Here is an 18,739-nt window from a genome sequence, read left to right on the forward strand (position 1 = left end):
GGTAAGAGCAGGCACTGCGCCTGCGCGGGGGAGGGACATTGCCCAGTACGCGCTGTGCGAGGGAGGGGGTCTGCCAGCAGCTTCTGCACTAGAATGATTGACACTTCTCAGACACTCCCCTTGGCTCTGATTAGTTGTGTGGATCAGGAAGAGGTGGATTAAGAGGTGGATTCTTGCAAATCAAATTACAGCCACTGGGTGGACCCACAGACAGTGGATCTTTCCTCAGATGACCTGTATCTTATTCTACTGTCAGATCATAATGACAGTTTTAGCAAATATAACAAAAGAACAGTTACAGACTACAGCTTAAAGTTAAGTTTGAAAAATAAATGCTTCAAATAGCTTATACTGCAGAAATATAGCAGCACATTACACAACCCATGGCAAAATAATAAAATGCAGTGCACAATCATTCCTAAATGACAACAAACCTCTGTCATACATATGAAATACATTTAGTCAAGTGTGTTTTTCGGCCAACCTAATTCTGAACACATTTCAACATACTGACTAAGAAAAAAGGCACCATTTAACCAGTTGCATGCAACTCATCCTTGGATGCATAGCTCATCAGGAAGTTAGTTTCACACTGCTGTCTCTGTCAGCAGCCCTGGGCTGACACAAACACAGGATGTTATCCAGGAGAATTATAATATTATAAATATTATAAATATTCTTCCCACAGAGACCTACCTGTAGAGGTTTAAGTTTTCTGATATTCTTATCTCTCATGTCAGGTGATTGCTGACTGGGGTTTTGTCACACAAATCTAGTCACTATTTGCCAAAATACAAACAAATATAGTTAACTTGGTTAAAATAACTTGTGATGATGATGCTCACTGCATTTTGTCTGACAGGGAACAGATTAAACAGAAGCTCTTTCTGAGGGAACACTGAACATTTTTGTCCAGTGAAACCGTATTTTGTCTAGTTGTTGGTCAACAAAGCTGATTCTACAGTAGCTAAACACTGTACAGTCTCTGCCACAGGGTGCCACTGTGGACCACAAAAACATAATGCATCACTCTCCTCCAGTCATTACAGCGACACACCCATTTATAAGGGGTGCAGGACACAGCTTCCTGGAAGATGTGCCTTTTTATTTTTAAATTAAAAACGCGAACCTAAGACATGTCATGAAGTTTTTAGTCAGATCCTAAAAATCAACCAAAAACAACCCCTTCTTACAATCTGGATTATTGTTCCCTTAGGACGAGAGGATGCATCTCTGGGCCACTGTCTTTGTCTGGTGCGCAGTATGGCCAGGCGCTTTGTCTGTGACACGGTACTCCATAGCCGAGGAGATGGAGAGGGGCTCTGTTGTGGCTAATCTCGCTGCGGATTTGGGACTTGATCTTGGAGGTTTGGCACAACGAGAGGTAAAACTTGATATTTTCCATAACAAAAAATATCTAGACGTCAATAAAAAGACAGGAGAGCTGTTTATCGTGGAAAAGATGGACAGGGAATATCTTTGTGCGAAATTAACCTCCTGTTTCCTAAAGCTTGATGTCATCATAGAAAGCCCCTTACGTATCTTCAACATTGAACTCGGAATAACGGACATAAATGATAACGCTCCACATTTTCGACGAGACAGAGTCGAGCTAGACGTTTCAGAATCGGCCACACCAGGAGAGAGATTCTCCCTGCCCAATGCTGTGGATCCAGATGTTGGCGTTAACACAATTAAGACATACAGACTCAGTGCCAATGAACATTTCACCATCGAAATTCAGACGGGCAGTGATGGAACTCAATATGTTGATTTGGTGCTGACCAAATCTTTAGACAGAGAAAAGACCGCTGTTCATAATCTGATACTGACAGCTGTGGACGGCGGGATCCCTGTGCGCTCCGGCACCGCCAATATTATTGTGAGAGTACAGGACACAAACGATAATCCTCCTCGGTTTGACAAGCAGACCTACACGGTCAATATGACAGAAAATTCCCCGATCGGAACCTTAGTGATGAAGCTGAACGCGACAGATCTAGACGAAGGTGTGAATTCAGAGATAGTGTACTCGTTCACCCTGTACACGTCAGAGAAAACACAAGAGGTGTTTGCATTGAATCCTAAGACAGGGGAGATAACAGTGAAAGGTACTATCGATTATGAGGATATGAAATTTTATGAGATGCACATTGAGGCCAGAGACAAGGGGACACATCCCTTACTGGGGCAATGCAAAGTGGTGGTCCACGTGACAGATATGAATGACAATTATCCAGAAATTACAATACAGTCTGTTAAAGACACAGTGGACGAGAACATCCCAGTGGGAAGTGTTATTGCTCTGGTAGACATTAATGACAGGGACACTGGCGATAATGGGAAAGTTAGTTTATCCATAAATGAGAGACTGCCCTTTATTCTTAATAAGTCATCAGACAGACCCGCGCATTACAAGCTCATAGTGTCAGAACCCTTGGATCGTGAATCAGTAGCTGAATATGACATCACGCTGATTGTGACAGATGCAGGGACGCCGACTTTATCTGACAATGAAACAATACATCTGCATCTATTGGATGTCAATGACAACGCGCCACAGTTCCCTCAGTCATTTTATACTATACGTGTGATGGAGAATAACGCACCTGGGGCCCTGCTCAGCTCACTCACTGCGTTTGACCCTGACCTCCACGAAAACCAGTATCTAGTTTATTTCATCCTGGAGAAGGAGATAGCCAACACCTCCATGTCCATGCTGTTCTCCATCAATCCAGAGAACGGGAACCTTTACGCACTGAAAACTTTTGACTATGAGATCGAGAAGGAGTTTCTTTTCCACATCGAGGCCAGAGACTCTGGCTCTCCTCCTCTCAGCAGTAACGTCACCGTCCACATCATCATCGTGGACCAGAACGACAACGCTCCGGTCATCGTGTCTCCGTGGCGCGCACACGGCTCTGTGGTGGAGGAAAAGATCCCCAGATCCACCGATAAAGGCTCTCTGGTTGCCAAGGTGATAGCCTTAGACACCGACTCGGTGCACAACTCTCGGATTACCTACCAGTTTCTACAGGTGACTGACGCCACCTTGTTCAGTCTGGACCAATACAACGGAGAGATCCGGACCATGAGGATGTTCAGTTACAGAGATCCGCGCCACCAGAGACTGGTTGTTATCGCCAAGGACAACGGGCAGCCTGCTCTCTCTGCTACAGTCACCATCAAGCTGTCCACAGTGGAGACTGCTGTTAAGGCCTACTCTGACCTGACTGAGGTGCCTCTAGAATACGACATCTTCTCAGACCTCAACCTGTATTTGGTCATCGGTCTGGGCTCGGTGTCTTTTCTCCTGCTCATCACCATATTGGTCACCATCGTGCTCAAGTGTCAGAAACCCAAGCCCAGCAAAGCGGCTCCTCCCTGCAGGAACAGTGTGCTCAGTGAGAGGAACTCCACCATCGCAGACTCCACTCTGGTGTCCAACGATGCCTACTGGTACAGTCTGTTTCTAGCAGAGACCAGGAAAGGGAAGCTGGTGGTCAGACAGCCTGTGCCAAAGGGCTCCAGATACATCGTGTCCAGTTTACCGAGAGGCACAGGACTGACAGATACTAGTGACTCAGCTGCTTCTACTCTGCAGGTAAGACTGTAGTTTGCATTTGGTTACATTTCTGCATTTTTTAAACTGAAGTGGCATTTTATATTGCATCGTAAAAATTGTGACAATACACATACTAAATTAGTCTCATGATTCTATTCTGCAACATCCGCACAATTCAATCTTTAAAATCCTCTAAACAAACTGCAGTTAGTTCCCATGTCAAACACAGAGTGTTTCAAAATGCAAAAGGTGGCGCTGTTAACTCATTAAAAAACAGGCAATGGCCGCCATGACAGTGAATTTTGTCATTCGGGCAGTTTGAAGAAACGGGACAGCTCCTTGGTGCTGAAACGCCGCGACGAAAAAAGCGATCAACCTTTTGGTGCGCAAATATATCACCTGGATTAAACCCCTAAAAATATGCCTTAGACCAGGGCCGGAGGAATAAACTTGGATATATTCGGAAATGTGCGTTATATTGGCTGAATTGCAGTGAAGCCACACACAACAATGGGGTCCGTTGTAACAATGCGTTCTTGTAAAAGGTACGTGCTGCTCGTTTTTCTACTTTCTGTCGTTCGTAACATTTCGTCTTCAGTGACACATTATTCTATACCAGAGGAGATGAAAGAAGGATCAGTTGTCGCAAATCTTGCTACAGATCTCAGCCTGGATGTTAAAACACTGAATCAGAGGAAGATGCGTCTGGACATCATTGCAAATAAGAAATATCTGGACGTGAACAAAGAGACTGGTGAACTGTATATTGTGGAGAAGATTGACAGAGAATACCTATGCCCGACAAAATCATCAACCTCTTGCTACCTAAAACTGGAAATAATATTAGATAACCCTGTGAGAATTTTTAATATAGAAGTAGAAATTCTGGATATGAACGACAACGCCCCACAATTTCGAAGAGACGTCATTCATTTAGATATTTCTGAAGCAACACCGAAAGGAGAGAGATTCTCTCTGAGTAATGCAGTTGATCCTGATGTTGGAAGCAACTCAGTGAAAACATACCATCTGAGTGAAAGTGAACATTTTAATATTGAAGTTCAGACCGGAAGAGATGGGTCTAAATTTGCTGAATTTATTTTGACGAAGAACTTAGATCGAGAGCAGCAAGCTGTTCATAATTTAATACTCACAGCTGTAGATGGAGGCACACCTGCTCGATCAGGTACCGCAAGCGTTATTGTTCGAGTTTTGGACACTAATGATAATGCTCCTACATTTGACAGATCGAGTTATAACATATAAAGATGATGGAAAATTCTCCCATTGGAAGTCTTGTTGTTCATCTCAATGCAACCGATTTAGATGAGGGGTCAAATTCTGATATAACATACTCGTACAGTTTATATACGTCAGAGAAAACACAAGAAACGTTTCATCTGAATCCTTCCACTGGTGAAATCACTGTTAAAGGAATGTTAAACTATGAAGATTTCAAAATCTATGATATGGAAGTGATAGCCACTGATAAAGGAGCCAATAGTTTGTCAGGACAATGTACAATAAAGATTATTGTCGAAGACATGAACGACAACCACCCAGAAATATCTATTAAATCATTTCAGAGTCCAGTCAATGAGAACATAGAATTAGACACAGTGATAGCTGTAGTTAGTGTCAGTGATAAAGACTCAGGAGACAATGGAGTGGTGGATCTTCATATTCCAGATAATATGCCTTTCAAACTGAAGGAGTCCTCTGATAACTATTATGAATTAGTGGTGTCAGAGCCGTTAGACCGCGAGAAGGTCCCAGAGTATGACGTCACGTTCACCGTCACAGACAGAGGTTCTCCTCCTTTATCTGACAATGAGACTATGACGTTAGAGCTGCTGGATGTTAATGACAATGTTCCACAGTTCTCTCAGTCGTTTTATACGATACGTGTAATGGAGAATAACGCACCTGGGGCCCTGCTCAGCTCACTCACTGCGTTTGACCCTGACCTCCATGAAAACCAGTATCTGGTCTATTTCATCCTGGAGAAGGAGATAGCCAACACCTCCATGTCCATGCTGTTCTCCATCAATCCAGAGAACGGGAACCTTTACGCACTGAAAACTTTTGACTTTGAGATCGAGAAGGAGTTTCTTTTCCACATCGAGGCCAGAGACTCTGGCTCTCCTCCTCTCAGCAGTAACGTCACCGTCACATCATCATCGTGGACCAGAACGACAACGCTCCGGTCATCGTGTCTCCGTGGCGCGCACACGGCTCTGTGGTGGAGGAAAAGATCCCCAGATCCACCGATAAAGGCTCTCTGGTTGCCAAGGTGATAGCCTTAGACACCGACTCGGTGCACAACTCTCGGATTACTTACCAGTTTCTTCAGGTGACTGACGCCACCTTGTTCAGTCTGGACCAATACAACGGAGAGATCCGGACCATGAGGATGTTCAGTTACAGAGATCCGCGCCACCAGAGACTGGTTGTTATCGCCAAGGACAACGGGCAGCCTGCTCTCTCTGCTACAGTCACCATCAAGCTGTCCACAGTGGAGACTGCTGTTAAGGCCTACTCTGACCTAACTGAGGTGCCTCTAGAATACGACATCTTCTCAGACCTCAACCTATATTTGGTCATCGGTCTGGGCTCGGTGTCTTTTCTCCTGCTCATCACCATATTGGTCACCATCGTGCTCAAGTGTCAGAAACCCAAGCCCAGCAAAGCGGCTCCTCCCTGCAGGAATAGTGTGCTCAGTGAGAGGAACTCCACCATCGCAGACTCCACTCTGGTGTCCAACGATGCCTACTGGTACAGTCTGTTTCTAGCAGAGACCAGGAAAGGGAAGCTGGTGGTCAGACAGCCTGTGCCAAAGGGCTCCAGATACATCGTGTCCAGTTTACCGAGAGGCACAGGGCTGACAGACACTAGTGACTCAGCAGCGTCTACTCTGCAGGTATGGGCAAAATATCTTCTCAGCATATGTTACACACAGAGGTGCATCCTGAATATTCATCAAGTCAGTGCTTAATTAACGATAGTATGGCCTTGTCATGTTAGTGGGTTTTAATTTATTTCCTTTCCTCCCTTTAACCGCATTCATAGTTAAAACTAAATAGGAACCATCCATCATCAGTAAAAGTGTCATGGTGCACATTGACACTGTGGTATAAAAGTCGTCTTACAGTCATTGGCAACTAGTTTCTAGTAAAACTAAGCTACTAAGTACATTAACTTCAGTACTGTTTGTAAGTACAATTTTGAGGCACTAAGTCACAGTGACTGAGCAACTCAGCCTCTCCAGGTCAAATGTACGACTTATCAAAACTGAGTGACATTTTGTTCGATATTGTAGATATTTTTGATCATTCGGGTTCAAAAGTAAAACTGAAAAACAATAGCAATAGATCACATTGGTCTAGTTCGCAATAGTCAAATTGAACGTACACTCATACGAATAAAATATGTGTGTTCGGCATAATGTTAAATGCAGTGAAAAGGGTGTTGCAAAATTAAAGGGTGGCGCTGTTTTGAAAGTAAAAAGCCAGCCCATGAACGCCATGACAGTGAAACGTTGTGATCGGGAGCAGAAGGCGAAAAAAACGGACAGCTCCGCGGTGCTGAAAATCTGCACGGAGAGCGCGCTCCTCTTTTTAGCGCAAAAACGTTGAAAGGATTGAGATTTTTTCAATACTTTTGGGATTACGGTCTTTGCAACAAATTTCAATATCAACGGAAACGTGAGGTATATCATTTAAACTGCACTAAACCCACACACAACAACGGGGTCTGATGTAACAATGGAGTATTGCAAAAGGTACGTGCTGCTCGTCATTCTGTATTCGTTGGTTTCAAACATTTCGTCTTCAGTGACTCATTATTCAATACCAGAGGAGATGAAAGAAGGATCAGTTGTCGCAAATCTTGCTACAGATCTCAGCCTGGATGTAAAAGCATTGAACCAGAGGAAGATGCGTCTGGACATCATTGCTAAATAAAAAATATCTGGACGTGAACAAAGAGACTGGGGAGCTGTATGTTGTTGAAAAGATAGACAGAGAATATATTTGCCCTGCAAAGTCGTCATCGTCTTGTTATCTCAGACTGGAGGTAACACTAGAAAACCCAGTGACGAATTTTTAATATAGAAGTAGAAATTCTGGATATGAACGACAACGCCCCACAATTTCGAAGAGACGTCATTCATTTAGATATTTCTGAAGCGACACCGAAAGGAGAGAGATTCTCTCTGAGTAATGCAGTTGATCCTGATGTTGGAAGCAACTCAGTGAAAACATACCATCTGAGTGAAAGTGATCATTTTAATATTGAAGTTCAGACCGGAAGAGAAGGGTCGAAGTTTGCCGATTTGATATTGGAAAAGACTTTAGATCGAGAGCAGCAAGCTGTTCATAATTTAATACTCACAGCTGTAGATGGAGGCACACCTGCTCGATCAGGTACTGCAAGTGTCATTGTTCATGTTTCAGACACTAATGATAATGCTCCTACATTTGACAAAGTCAGTTATAATATAAAAGTGATGGAAAATTCTCCCATTGGAAGTCTCGTTGTTCATCTCAATGCAACAGATTTAGATGAGGGGTCAAATTCTGATATAACATACTCATACAGTTTATATACGTCAGAGAAAACACAAGAAACATTTCATCTGAATCCTTCCACTGGTGAAATCACTGTTAAAGGAATGTTAAACTATGAAGATTTCAAAATCTATGATATGGAAGTGATAGCCACTGATAAAGGAGCCAATAGTTTGTCAGGACAATGTACAATAAAGATTATTGTCGAAGACATGAACGACAACCACCCAGAAATATCTATTAAATCATTTCAGAGTCCAGTCAATGAGAACATAGAATTAGACACAGTGATAGCTGTAGTTAGTGTCAGTGATAAAGACTCAGGAGACAATGGAGTGGTGGATCTTCATATTCCAGATAATATGCCTTTCAAACTGAGGGAGTCCTCTGATAACTATTATGAATTAGTGGTGTCAGAGCCGTTAGACCGCGAAAAGGTCCCAGAGTATGACGTCACGTTCACCGTCACAGACAGAGGTTCTCCTCCTTTATCTGACAATGAGACTATGACGTTAGAGCTGCTGGATGTTAATGACAATGTTCCACAGTTCTCTCAGTCGTTTTATACTATACGTGTGATGGAGAATAACGCACCTGGGGCCCTGCTCAGCTCACTCGCTGCGTTTGACCCTGACCTCCATGAAAACCAGTATCTGGTTTATTTCATCCTGGAGAAGGAGATAGCCAACACCTCCATGTCCATGCTGTTCTCCATCAATCCAGAGAACGGGAACCTTTACGCACTGAAAACTTTTGACTATGAGATCGAGAAGGAGTTTCTTTTCCACATCGAGGCCAGAGACTCTGGCTCTCCTCCTCTCAGCAGTAACGTCACCGTCCACATCATCATCGTGGACCAGAACGACAACGCTCCGGTCATCGTGTCTCCGTGGCGCGCACACGGCTCTGTGGTTGAGGAAAAGATCCCCAGATCCACCGATAAAGGCTCTCTGGTTGCCAAGGTGATAGCCTTAGACACCGACTCGGTGCACAACTCTAGGATTACCTACCAGTTTCTACAGGTGACTGACGCCACCTTGTTCAGTTTGGACCAATACAACGGAGAGATCCGGACCATGAGGATGTTCAGTTACAGAGATCCGCGCCACCAGAGACTGGTTGTTATCGCCAAGGACAACGGGCAGCCTGCTCTCTCTGCTACAGTCACCATCAAGCTGTCCACAGTGGAGACTGCCGTTAAGGCCTACTCTGACCTGACTGAGGTGCCTCTAGAATACGACATCTTCTCAGACCTCAACCTGTATTTGGTCATCGGTCTGGGCTCGGTGTCTTTTCTCCTGCTCATCACCATATTGGTCACCATCGTGCTCAAGTGTCAGAAACCCAAGCCCAGCAAAGCGGCTCCTCCCTGCAGGAACAGTGTGCTCAGTGAGAGGAACTCCACCATCGCAGACTCCACTCTGGTGTCCAACGATGCCTACTGGTACAGTCTGTTTCTAGCAGAGACCAGGAAAGGGAAGCTGGTGGTCAGACAGCCTGTGCCAAAGGGCTCCAGATACATCGTGTCCAGTTTACCGAGAGGCACAGGACTGACAGACACTAGTGACTCAGCTGCTTCTACTCTGCAGGTAAGAGTGAAGTTTGCATTTCGTTTGAATTCTACATTTTATAAACTGAAGTGGCATATTAAACTGCATTTAAGAAATTCTGAAATTACGAATACTAATTTAGTCTGATGATTATATTCTGCAACAACCGCACAAATAATGCTTTTAAAATCCACTTCAGAAACTGCAGTTAGTTCTCATGTCAAACACAGAGTGTTTCAAAATGCAAAAGGTGGCGCTGTTATCTCATTAAAAACAGGCAATGGTCGCCATGACAGTGATTTTTATCATTCGGGCAATTTGAAGAAACGGGACAGCTCCGTGGTGCTGAAACGCCACGACGAAAAACGCGATCGTCCTTTTTGTGCTTAAATATATCACCTGGATTAAAACCATAAGAATATGCCTGAGACCAGGGCCGGAAGTTTAAACTTGGATATATTCGGAAATGTGCGTTATATTGGCTGAACTGCAGTGAAGCCACACACAACAATGGGGTCCGTTGTAACAATGCGTTCTTATGAAAGGTACGTGCTGCTCGTTTTTCTCCTTTCTTTCGTTCGTAACATTTCGTCTTCAGTGACTCATTATTCAATACCAGAGGAGATGAAAGAAGGATCAGTTGTTGCAAATCTTGCTACAGATCTCAGCCTGGATGTTAAAACACTGAATCAGAGGAAGATGCGTCTGGACATCATTGCAAACAAGAAATATCTGGACGTGAACAAAGAGACTGGGGAGCTGTATATTGTGGAGAAGATTGACAGAGAATACTTGTGCACATCAAAGTCGTCTACGTCTTGTTATCTTAAACTGGAAGCAATACTAGAAAATCCACTTCGAATTTTTAATATAGAAGTGGAAATTTTGGATATGAATGACAACGCCCCACAGTTTCGAAGAGACGCCATTCATTTAGATATTTCTGAAGCGACACCTAAAGGAGAGAGATTCTCTCTGAGTAATGCAGTTGATCCTGATGTTGGAAGCAATTCAGTGAAAACATATCATTTGAGTGAAAGTGAGCATTTTAATATTGAAGTTCAGACCGGCAGAGATGGGTCAAAATTCGCTGAGTTAATCTTAACAAAGACTTTAGATCGAGAGCAGCAAGCTGTTCATAATTTAATACTCACAGCTGTAGATGGAGGCACACCTGCTCGTTCAGGTATGGTCAGCATCATTGTTCGTGTTTTGGACACTAATGATAATGCTCCTACATTTGACAAAGTCAGTTATAATATAAAAGTCATGGAAAATTCTCCCATTGGAAGTCTCGTTGTTCATCTCAATGCAACAGATTTAGACGAGGGGTCAAATTCTGATATAACATACTCATACAGTTTATATACGTCAGAGAAAACACAAGAAACATTTCATCTGAATCCTTCCACTGGTGAAATCACTGTTAAAGGAATGTTAAACTATGAAGATTTCAAAATCTATGATATGGAAGTGATAGCCACTGATAAAGGAGCCAATAGTTTGTCAGGACAATGTACAATAAAGATTATTGTCGAAGACATGAACGACAACCACCCAGAAATATCTATTAAATCATTTCAGAGTCCAGTCAATGAGAACATAGAATTAGACACAGTGATAGCTGTAGTTAGTGTCAGTGATAAAGACTCAGGAGACAATGGAGTGGTGGATCTTCATATTCCAGATAATATGCCTTTCAAACTGAGAGAGTCCTCTGATAACTATTATGAATTAGTGGTGTCAGAGCCGTTAGACCGCGAGAAGGTCCCAGAGTATGACGTCACGTTCACCGTCACAGACAGAGGCTCTCCTCCTTTATCTGACAATGAGACTATGACGTTAGAGCTGCTGGATGTTAACGACAATGTTCCACAGTTCTCTCAGTCGTTTTATACTATACGTGTGATGGAGAATAACGCACCTGGGGCCCTGCTCAGCTCACTCACTGCGTTTGACCCTGACCTCCATGAAAACCAGTATCTGGTTTATTTCATCCTGGAGAAGGAGATAGCCAACACCTCCATGTCCATGCTGTTCTCCATCAATCCAGAGAACGGGAACCTTTACGCACTGAAAACTTTTGACTATGAGATCGAGAAGGAGTTTCTTTTCCACATCGAGGCCAGAGACTCTGGCTCTCCTCCTCTCAGCAGTAACGTCACCGTCCACATCATCATCGTGGACCAGAACGACAACGCTCCGGTCATCGTGTCTCCGTGGCGCGCACACGGCTCTGTGGTGGAGGAAAAGATCCCCAGATCCACTGATAAAGGCTCTCTGGTTGCCAAGGTGATAGCCTTAGACACCGACTCGGTGCACAACTCTCGGATTACCTACCAGTTTCTACAGGTGACTGACGCCACCTTGTTCAGTCTGGACCAATACAACGGAGAGATCCGGACCATGAGGATGTTCAGTTACAGAGATCCGCGCCACCAGAGACTGGTTGTCATCGCCAAGGATAACGGGCAGCCTGCTCTCTCTGCTACAGTCACCATCAAGCTGTCCACAGTGGAGACTGCCGTTAAGGCCTACTCTGACCTGACTGAGGTGCCTCTAGAATACGACATCTTCTCAGACCTCAACCTGTATTTGGTCATCGGTCTGGGCTCCGTGTCTTTTCTCCTGCTCATCACCATATTGGTCACCATCGTGCTCAAGTGTCAGAAACCCAAGCCCAGCAAAGCGGCTCCTCCCTGCAGGAACAGTGTGCTCAGTGAGAGGAACTCCACCATCGCAGACTCCACTCTGGTGTCCAACGATGCCTACTGGTACAGTCTGTTTCTAGCAGAGACCAGGAAAGGGAAGCTGGTGGTCAGACAGCCTGTGCCAAAGGGCTCCAGATACATCGTGTCCAGTTTACCGAGAGGGACAGGGCTGACAGACACTAGTGACTCAGCTGCTTCTACTCTGCAGGTAAGAGTGTAGTTTGCATTTCGTTTTAATCCGACATTTTATAAACTCTAGTGGCATTTTATATTGCATTTTAGAAATTGTGGTATTACTAATATAAAAATAGTTTGATGATTGTATTCTGCAACATCTGTGAAAACATTTTTTTTAAATCCACTTAACAAACTGCACTTAGTTCTCATGTCAAACACAGAGTGTTTCAAAATGCAAAAGGTGGCGCTGTTCTCTCATTAAAAACAGGCAATGGTCGCCATGACAGTGAATTTTCTCATTCGGGCAGTTTGAAGAAACGGGACAGCTCCGTGGTGCTGAAACACCACGACGAAAAACGCGATCGTCCTTTTTGTGCGCAAATATATCACCTGGATTAAAACAAAACGAATATGCCTAAAAGCAGACCGGTAGTAAAACTTGCATGAATTCGGAAATGTGCGTTATATTGGCTGAACTGCAGTGAATCCACACACAACAATGGGGTCTGTTGTAACAATGCGTTCTTGTAAAAGGTACGTGCTGCTCGTTTTTCTCCTTTCTTCCGTTCGTAAAATATCGTCCTCAGTGACTCATTATTCAATACCAGAGGAGATGAAAGAAGGATCAGTTGTGGCAAACCTTGCTACAGATCTCAGCCTGGATGTTAAAACACTGGATCAGAGGAAGATGCGTCTGGACATCATTGCAAATAAGAAATATCTGGACGTGAACAAAGAGACTGGGGAGCTGTATATTGTGGAGAAGATTGACAGGGAATATATTTGTCCTGCAAAGTCATCCTGCTATCTGAGACTGGAGGTGATACTAGAAAATCCACTACGAATTTTTAACATAGAACTAGAAATTCTGGATATGAACGACAACGCCCCACAGTTTAGAAGAGACGTCATTCATTTAGATATTTCTGAAGCGGCACCTAAGGGAGAGAGATTCTCTTTGAGTAATGCAGTTGATCCTGATGTTGGAAGCAACTCAGTGAAAACATACCATCTGAGTGAAAGTGAACATTTTAATATTGAAGTTCAGACTGGAAGAGATGGGTCGAAATTTGCTGAATTTATTTTGACGAAGACTTTAGATCGAGAGCAGCAAGCTGTTCATAATTTAATACTCACAGCTGTAGATGGAGGCACACCTGCTCGATCAGGTACTGCAAGTGTAATTGTTCGAGTTTTGGACACTAATGATAATGCTCCTACATTTGACAAAGTCAGTTATAATATAAAAGTGATGGAAAATTCTCCCATTGGAAGTCTCGTTGTTCATCTCAATGCAACAGACTTAGACGAGGGGTCAAATTCTGATATAACATACTCATACAGTTTATATACGTCAGAGAAAACACAAGAAACATTTCATCTGAATCCTTCCACTGGTGAAATCACTGTTAAAGGAATGTTAAATTATGAAGATTTCAAAATCTATGATATGGAAGTGATAGCCACTGATAGAGGAGCCAATAGTTTGTCAGGACAATGTACAATAAAGATTATTGTCGAAGACATGAACGACAACCACCCAGAAATATCTATTAAATCATTTCAGAGTCCAGTCAATGAGAACATAGAATTAGACACAGTGATAGCTGTAGTTAGTGTCAGTGATAAAGACTCAGGAGACAATGGAGTGGTGGATCTTCATATTCCAGATAATATGCCTTTCAAACTGAGGGAGTCCTCTGATAACTATTATGAATTAGTGGTGTCAGAGCCGTTAGACCGCGAGAAGGTCCCAGAGTATGACGTCACGTTCACCGTCACAGACAGAGGCTCTCCTCCTTTATCTGACAATGAGACTATGACGTTAGAGCTGCTGGATGTTAATGACAATGTTCCACAGTTCTCTCAGTCGTTTTATACTATACGTGTGATGGAGAATAACGCACCTGGGGCCCTGCTCAGCTCACTCACTGCGTTTGACCCTGACCTCCATGAAAACCAGTATCTGGTTTATTTCATCCTGGAGAAGGAGATAGCCAACACCTCCATGTCCATGCTGTTCTCCATCAATCCAGAGAACGGGAACCTTTACGCACTGAAAACTTTTGACTATGAGATCGAGAAGGAGTTTCTTTTCCACATCGAGGCCAGAGACTCTGGCTCTCCTCCTCTCAGCAGTAACGTCACCGTCCACATCATCATCGTGGACCAGAACGACAACGCTCCGGTCATCGTGTCTCCGTGGCGCGCACACGGCTCTGTGGTGGAGGAAAAGATCCCCAGATCCACTGATAAAGGCTCTCTGGTTGCCAAGGTGATAGCCTTAGACACCGACTCGGTGCACAACTCTCGGATTACCTACCAGTTTCTACAGGTGACTGACGCCACCTTGTTCAGTCTGGACCAATACAACGGAGAGATCCGGACCATGAGGATGTTCAGTTACAGAGATCCGCGCCACCAGAGACTGGTTGTCATCGCCAAGGATAACGGGCAGCCTGCTCTCTCTGCTACAGTCACCATCAAGCTGTCAACAGTGGAGACTGCCGTTAAGGCCTACTCTGACCTGACTGAGGTGCCTGTAGAATACGACATCTTCTCAGACCTCAACCTGTATTTGGTCATCGGTCTGGGCTCGGTGTCTTTTCTGCTGCTCATCACCATATTGGTCACCATCGTGCTCAAGTGTCAGAAACCCAAGCCCAGCAAAGCGGCTCCTCCCTGCAGGAACAGTGTGCTCAGTGAGAGGAACTCCACCATCGCAGACTCCACTCTGGTGTCCAACGATGCCTACTGGTACAGTCTGTTTCTAGCAGAGACCAGGAAAGGGAAGCTGGTGGTCAGACAGCCTGTGCCAAAGGGCTCCAGATACATCGTGTCCAGTTTACCGAGAGGCACAGGGCTGACAGACACTAGTGACTCAGCTGCTTCTACTCTGCAGGTAAATTAATTAATTTTATCACCAAAGTTAACATTTTTTACACAAACACAATCCCTCTCAGAAACTGTAATTTTTTTTACTTGTCTTCCCGGGTCGAGCAGTTGTGAAAGTGACATGTTAAAAAAAAAAGAAACCTGAACATGGATTTGGTATTAAGGTGACTAAAAACTATATTTTCCAAGTCTATAATCCAAAAAAAGGAAATCTTGGTACAGAATGTAGTGCACATTTCTACATTTTAAACATCACGTTGATTCATTTCAAATCAGTTCGACGTTGTTATGAACTCCATGCAAATATAATCATGCATAAACGCGTTTTTCTGCATTTTAGTGTCGCTGTTCCCCAGTAAAAAATCCTTATCGGTGACTTCATAGGCGCCATGACAGTGTCTCATCTGGAGACAGACCGGACGGCAACAAAAGCAGGGTGGACAGCTCCCGGTGCTGAACAGGCTCTAATGGATTAATCTAACGTGTATGTGTCTTAAACCAGCATCCTTTTATGATCAACGTCATCAGAGCGTATAACCTTTGCCTTTTTTTCTCTGCTTCATCCGAACTGACTCACAGAAAAGGGGACGTTTTTATTAGCGGTGTAACAATGCACATGCTTAACACTGGGAATTCTTGGAGGAGGTATGTGGCTGCGCTGTTGTTTATGGGTACGTTTGTGGACACGGTTGTTGCCGTGACCCATTATTCTGTACCCGAAGAATTGGAGGAAGGGTCGGTGGTGGCCAATTTAGCTTCCGATCTAGGTTTAGACGTGAAGACTCTGAGTAGGCGCAAGATGCGGTTAGACATTATATCCAGCAAAAGATATCTGGATGTGAACAAAGACACAGGCGAGCTTTACATCGTTGAGAGGATCGACAGAGAGTTCCTCTGTGCCATAAAGACACCGACATGTTTCCTGAAAATGGAGGCTATTGTGGAAAACCCGCAAAGAATATTTTATATCGAAATTGAAATAACGGATATCAATGATAACGCTCCTCACTTTCGGCGAGACACCATAAACTTGGATATCATTGAATCAACCGCAGCTGGTGAGAGATTCTCTGTTAATAACGCAGTGGACCCAGATCTGGGATCAAACTCCGTTAAAACATACCTTCTGAGCGAAAATGAGCACTTTGAGATAGAAATTCAAACCGGACGAGACGGATCCAAATTTGCTGATTTAATATTAAAGCAGGGTTTGGACCGAGAGAAGCAAGCAGTGCACAGTTTAGTACTGACTGCTGTGGATGGCGGAGTCCCCACGCGTACGGGAACAGCCAGTATCATTGTTCGTGTGCTGGATACTAATGACAACGCCCCAACCTTCGTCAAAGATAATTATGACGTTAATATTATGGAAAATTCTCCTGTTGGAAGCCTTGTTCTGAAGCTGAATGCTACAGATTTAGACGAGGGGACAAATGCACAGATTGAATATACATATAGTCTGTACACATCCGAAAAGACACAGGGGACATTTAACCTGAATCCATCCACTGGCGAAATAACAGTGAAGGGAATGCTGAATTATGAAGATGTTCGGAATTATGAGATGGAAATTATTGCAACGGATAAAGCAGTCAAAAGTCTATCAGAACAGTGCAAAGTAAAGATTTCTGTAGCAGATATGAATGATAATCATCCAGAAATATCTATTAAATCATTTCAGAGTCCGGTCAAAGAAAATGTGCCTTTAGACACAGTGATAGCTGTAGTTAGTGTCAGTGATAAAGACTCAGGAGACAATGGAGTGGTGGATCTTCATATTCCAGATAATATGCCTTTCAAACTGAGGGAGTCCTCTGATAACTATTATGAATTAGTGGTGTCAGAGCCGTTAGACCGCGAGAAGGTCCCAGAGTATGACGTCACGTTCACCGTCACAGACAGAGGCTCTCCTCCTTTATCTGACAATGAGACTATGACGTTAGAGCTGCTGGATGTTAATGACAATGTTCCACAGTTCGCTCAGTCGTTTTATACTATACGTGTGATGGAGAATAACGCACCTGGGGCCCTGCTCAGCTCACTCACTGCGTTTGACCCTGACCTCCATGAAAACCAGTATCTGGTTTATTTCATCCTGGAGAAGGAGATAGCCAACACCTCCATGTCCATGCTGTTCTCCATCAATCCAGAGAACGGGAACCTTTACGCACTGAAAACTTTTGACTATGAGATCGAGAAGGAGTTTCTTTTCCACATCGAGGCCAGAGACTCTGGATCTCCTCCTCTCAGCAGTAACGTCACCGTCCACATCATCATCGTGGACCAGAACGACAACGCTCCGGTCATCGTGTCTCCATGGCGCGCACACGGCTCTGTGGTGGAGGAAAAGATCCCCAGATCCACCGATAAAGGCTCTCTGGTTGCCAAGGTGATAGCCTTAGACACCGACTCGGTGCACAACTCTCGGATTACCTACCAGTTTCTACAGGTGACTGACGCCACCTTGTTCAGTCTGGACCAATACAACGGAGAGATCCGGACCATGAGGATGTTCAGTTACAGAGATCCGCGCCACCAGAGACTGGTTGTCATCGCCAAGGATAACGGGCAGCCTGCTCTCTCTGCTACAGTCACGATCAAGCTGTCTACAGTGGAGACTGCCGTTAAGGCCTACTCTGACCTAACTGAGGTGCCTCTAGAATACGACATCTTCTCAGACCTCAACCTGTATTTGGTCATCGGTCTGGGCTCGGTGTCTTTTCTCCTGCTCATCACCATATTGGTCACCATCGTGCTCAAGTGTCAGAAACCCAAGCCCAGCAAAGCGGCTCCTCCCTGCAGGAACAGTGTGCTCAGTGAGAGGAACTCCACCATCGCAGACTCCACTCTGGTGTCCAACGATGCCTACTGGTACAGTCTGTTTCTAGCAGAGACCAGGAAAGGAAAGCTGGTGGTCAGACAGCCTGTGCCAAAGGGCTCCAGATACATCGTGTCCAGTTTACCGAGAGGCACAGGACTGACAGACACTAGTGACTCAGCTGCTTCTACTCTGCAGGTATGGTAAAAAAAATATATTTAGCATAAATGTGACACAAAGATGTACATCCTGAATATTTAAGTGAATGCTTAATAATGATAGTATGGCTTCCTCATGTCAGCGGGTTTGAATTTGTTTCCTCGCTTCATTTTGTATGCATTCAAAAAGATAAACTAAAAAAGTAAAATAAGTAAAAGTGTCATCGTGAACATTAACACCGTGGGTAGACAAATAGTCTTGAAGTCTTCGGCATCTAGTTTCCAGTAAAACTAAGT

At 44.1% G+C, this 18,739-nt stretch overlaps 2 protein-coding genes across 2 annotated transcripts in view; one reads left to right on the plus strand and one right to left on the minus strand.

Annotated features, from left to right (window-relative positions):
• fgf18a (fibroblast growth factor 18a) overlaps nt 1-18,739 on the minus strand; it is a 97,644-nt gene that overhangs the window by 58,344 nt on the left and 20,561 nt on the right. The window lies entirely within an intron of this gene.
• LOC115568650 (uncharacterized) lies at nt 1,031-18,615 on the plus strand. The gene is given in 11 exon segments (XM_030396151.1): nt 1,031-3,612; nt 3,883-3,947; nt 4,164-4,319; nt 5,000-5,691; nt 5,757-6,485; nt 7,291-7,521; nt 7,523-7,660; nt 7,662-9,828; nt 10,171-10,851; nt 13,723-15,473; nt 15,948-18,615. Coding segments are annotated over 11 exon segments (11,541 nt in total). The 5' UTR covers nt 1,031-1,225; the 3' UTR covers nt 18,492-18,615.

Source organism: Sparus aurata, chromosome 18 (genome assembly GCF_900880675.1).
Source record: "Sparus aurata chromosome 18, fSpaAur1.1, whole genome shotgun sequence".
Lineage (NCBI taxonomy): Eukaryota > Metazoa > Chordata > Actinopteri > Spariformes > Sparidae > Sparus > Sparus aurata.